Source organism: Oncorhynchus keta, unplaced genomic scaffold (assembly GCF_023373465.1).
Source record: "Oncorhynchus keta strain PuntledgeMale-10-30-2019 unplaced genomic scaffold, Oket_V2 Un_scaffold_22896_pilon_pilon, whole genome shotgun sequence".
NCBI classification, from domain to species: Eukaryota; Metazoa; Chordata; class Actinopteri; order Salmoniformes; family Salmonidae; genus Oncorhynchus; species Oncorhynchus keta.
Genome location: NW_026290871.1, coordinates 43378 through 47500, shown reverse-complemented (window position 1 = coordinate 47500; position 4123 = coordinate 43378). Strand labels below are relative to the sequence as shown.

The window sequence follows — 4123 nt, the reverse complement described above, 5'->3', positions numbered from 1 at the left end:
AAACACCTCATTCCAAAATCACGGGCATTAACATGGAGTTGGTCCCCCCCCCGTTGCTGTGACAACAGCCTCCACTCTTCTGGGAAGGCTTTCCACTAGATGTTGGAACATTGCTGCTATAACAGCCTCCACTCTTCTGGGAAGGCTTTCCACTAGATGTTGGAACATTGCTGCTATAACAGCCTCCACTCTTCTGGGAAGGCTTTCCACTAGATGTTGGAACATTGCTGCTATAACAGCCTCCACTCTTCTGGGAAGGCTTTCCACTAGATGTTGGAACATTGCTGCTATAACAGCCTCCACTCTTCTGGGAAGGCTTTCCACTAGATGTTGGAACATTGCTGCTATAACAGCCTCCACTCTTCTGGGAAGGCTTTCCACTAGATGTTGGAACATTGCTGTGGGGACTTGCTTCCATTAATCCACAAGAGCATTAGAGAGGTCAGGCACTGATGTTGGGCGATTAGGCCTGGCTCGTAGTCTGCATTCCAATTCATCCCAAAGGTGTTCGACGGGGTTGAGGTCAGGACTCTGTGCATGCCAGTCAAGTTCTTCCACTCCGACCTCAACAAACCATTTCTGTATGGACCTTCCCCAGACAGTTTCGAAAAACAGCCCCAGAACATTATTCCTCCTCCACCAAACTTTACAGTTGGCAGTGTGCATTGGGGCAGGTTCTCCTATTGTATGAAGGCTGTATATAGAGTATGACCTTTCTTTGACACTCCAAATTGAGCTCAGGTGCATCCAACTTCCTTTGATCATGGAGTTCACCTGAATGTCTTTCATTGTTCCCTTTTCACCTCTTTCTGTTCTCTCTCCTCTCCGCCTGTCTCTCTCTCTCTCTCTCTCCTGTCTCTTTCTCTCCTCTCCTCCTGTCTCTCTCTCTCCTCTCCTCCTGTCTCTCTCTCTCTCCTCTCCTCCTGTCTCTCTCTCTCCTCTCCTCCTGTCTCTCTCTCTCCTCTCCTCCTGTCTCTCTCTCTCCTCTCCTCCTGTCTCTCTCTCTCCTCTCCTCCTGTCTCTCTCTCTCCTCTCCTCCTCCTGTCTCTTTCTCTCCTCTCCTCCTGTCTCTCTCTCCTCTCCTCCTGTCTCTCTCTCTCCTCCTCCCTCCTGTCTCTTTCTCTCTCCTCTCCTCCTGTCTCTCTCTCTCTCTCTCTCCTCTCCTCCTGTCTCTCTCTCTCCTCTCTCTCTCCTCTCCTCCTGTCTCTCTCTCTCTCTCCTCTCCTCTCTCTCTCTCCTCTCCTCCTGTCTCTCTCTCTCTCTCTCCCTCCTGTCTCTCTCTCTCTCTCTCTCCTCCTGTCTCTCTCTCTCCTCTCCTCCTGTCTCTCTCTCTCTCTCTCCTCCTGTCTCTCTCTCTCTCTCCTCCTGTCTCTCTCTCTCCTCTCCTCCTGTCTCTCTCTCTCCTCTCCTCCTGTCTCTCCTCTCCTCCTGTCTCTCTCTCCTCTCCTCCTGTCTCTCTCTCCTCTCCGCCTGTCTCTTCTCTCTCTCTCCTGTCTCTCCTGTCTCTCTCTCTCTCTCTCCTGTCTCTCTCTCTCTCCTCTCCTCCTGTCTCTCTCTCCCTCTCCTCCTGTCTCTCTCTCTCCTCTCCTCCTGTCTCTTTCTCTCCTCTCCTCCTGTCTCTCTCTCTCTCCTCTCCTGTCTCTCTCTCTCCTCTCCTCCTGTCTCTCTCTCTCCTCCCTCCTGTCTCTCTCTCCTCCTGTCTCTCCTCTCTCTCCTGTCTCTCTCTCTCCTCTCCTCCTGTCTCTCTCTCTCCTCTCCTCCTGTCTCTCTCTCTCCTCTCCTCCTGTCTCTCTCTCTCTCTCTCCTCTCCTCCTGTCTCCTCTCCTCCTGTCTCTCTCTCTCCTCTCCTCCTGTCTCTCTCTCTCTTCTCCTCCTGTCTCTCTCTCTCCTCTCCTCCTGTCTCTCTCTCTCTCCTCTCCTCCTGTCTCTCTCTCTCCTCTCCTCCTGTCTCTCTCTCTCCTCTCCTCCTGTCTCTCTCTCTCTCTCTCCTCCTGTCTCTCTCTCTCTCTCTCCTCCTGTCTCTCTCTCTCTCTCTCTCTCTCTCTCCTCTCTCCTCTACTCCTGTCTCTCCTCTACTCCTGTCTCCTCTACTCCTGTCTCCTCTACTCCTGTCTCCTCTACTCCTGTCTCTCTCTAGATCTTAAACCTGAGCCAGGCGTTGAAGGACAATAAAACTCCCATTCAGTTGGTCCAGATGCCCAGAGTCGTGGTGGAGAGACGGCGGACTGGAGGACAGGGGAGGGTGGTGACATTAGGAACAGCTTTCACCCAGACCTTCCACTGCAAGAGACCGTTCTTCTCTTCCTGGTAGAGGGAGGGATGGCTGGAGAGAGAGAGGACAGGGGAGGGTGGTGACATTAGGAACAGCTTTCACCCAGACCCAGAGGGAGGGATGGCTGGAGAGGGAGAGAGGACAGGGGAGGGTGGTAACATTAGGAACAGCTTTCACCCAGACCCAGAGGGAGGGATGGCTGGAGGAGCTGCTGCAGGGGTGGGTGGAGAGATGAGGAGGGAGGGAAGAGAGGGAGCCTCCACTGCAACACAATGACCTACCCTCCTGGTAGAGAGGGTGAGTGAGAGAGAAATGAAGACTCTCAGAGCATCTTTCCTCCTGGTAGAGTGAGAGGGTCAGAGAGTGAGAGGGAGAGGGTCAGAGAGGGTGAGAGGGTCAGAGAGAAAGAGAAGAGACTCTCAGAGCATCTTTCCTCCTGGTAGAGTAAGAGGGTCAGAGAGTGGGAGAGGGTGAGAGAGAGTGGGAGAGGGTGGGAGAGGGTGAGAGAGGGAAATGAAGAGACTCTCAGAGCATCTTTCCTCCAGAGGGATTGGTTTGGAGTTGGACGTCACACATCTGGGGAAACATCCCAAATAGCTCCATATTCCCTTTATAGTGCCCTACATTAGGTCCCGGTCAATGTGGATTCGTGCACTTAGGAAGGGAATAGTGTTCGATTTGGGACGTATCCCGAGTGTGTTGAGCTCAGAGGAGAACCCAGGACGTCCTGAATGGAACCCTATTCCCTATCCAGTCCTGCACTACGTCTGACCAGAGGCCCCATAAGGGGGCTAGGTGCACTTAGGGGAATATAGTGCTATTTGGGATACACTAACCGTGTCTTCGGTTCTACTGCCAAAATCATTGTAATATAAGCATGAAGGAAATGTTTTTTTTTTTTAAGGAATTAAATCATATTAAAAACTGGATAAAATACCATGTATGTTGCTTGAATTTGACAGTTGGCAGTTTATATTTAAATAGAGCAACGAGACATTTCAATGAGAGGGAAGACTGTGGACGAGCGGCCGTCCCAAATAGCACTACTTTCGAGTGACTCCATTTTTTGGGAAGCACTCGATGGTCACTTTTCATAGCAATGAATGTGTTAGTTGATTAACATGTAATTGCTGGTGACGGTAATGCTCTTGGCTATTATGGGATGGGTGGTGGCTTAAACTCAAGGTACGCTGTGCGATATGACGTCGTCAGGCACCGGGGGGACTTCCTGTTTAAAGACGACGACACTTAGACTCTTCCAAGATTGAGGCTGGGATTCAATCTGATCGCAGGTTGTAGACAAATGTCCCAGCGTTTCACGGAGATCCCCATTCACAGTAAACACGGCTCAGTCAGAAATGTCCCAGCGTTTCACGGAGATCCTCATTCACAGTAAACGCGGCTCAGTCAGAAATGTCCCAGCGTTTCGCGAGATCCCATTCACAGTAAACGCGGCTCAGTCAGAAATGTCCCAGCGTTTCACGGAGATCCCCATTCACAGTAAACGCGGCTCAGTCAGAAATGTCCCAGCGTTTCGCGGAGATCCCATTCACAGTAAACGCGGCTCAGTCAGAAATGTCCCAGCGTTTCGCGGAGATCCCCATTCACAGTAAACGCGGCTCAGTCAGAAATGTCCCAGCGTTTCGCGGAGATCCCATTCACAGTAAACGCGGCTCAGTCAGAAATGTCCCAGCGTTTCGCAGAGATCCCATTCACAGTAAACGCGGCTCAGTCAGAAATGTCCCAGCGTTTCGCGGAGATCCCCATTCACAGTAAACACGGCTCAGTCAGAAATGTCCCAGCGTTTCGCAGAGATCCCCATTCACAGTAAACGCGACGTCGGCTCAGTCA

The 4123-nt window shown here is 51.6% G+C and overlaps 1 protein-coding gene across 2 annotated transcripts in view; it reads left to right on the top strand.

Moving 5' to 3' along the window:
• Nucleotides 1–3211, top strand: part of pi4k2b (phosphatidylinositol 4-kinase type 2 beta) — a 38107-nt gene extending 34896 nt beyond the window's left edge. For both annotated transcript variants that reach the window (XM_052515322.1, XM_052515321.1), the window contains one exon: nt 2138–3211. In XM_052515322.1, the coding sequence (XP_052371282.1) occupies nt 2138–2311 (174 nt within the window). In that variant the 3' untranslated portion in view covers nt 2312–3211. The remainder of the gene's footprint in view (nt 1–2137) is intronic.
• Nucleotides 3212–4123: the final 912 nt, after the last annotated feature.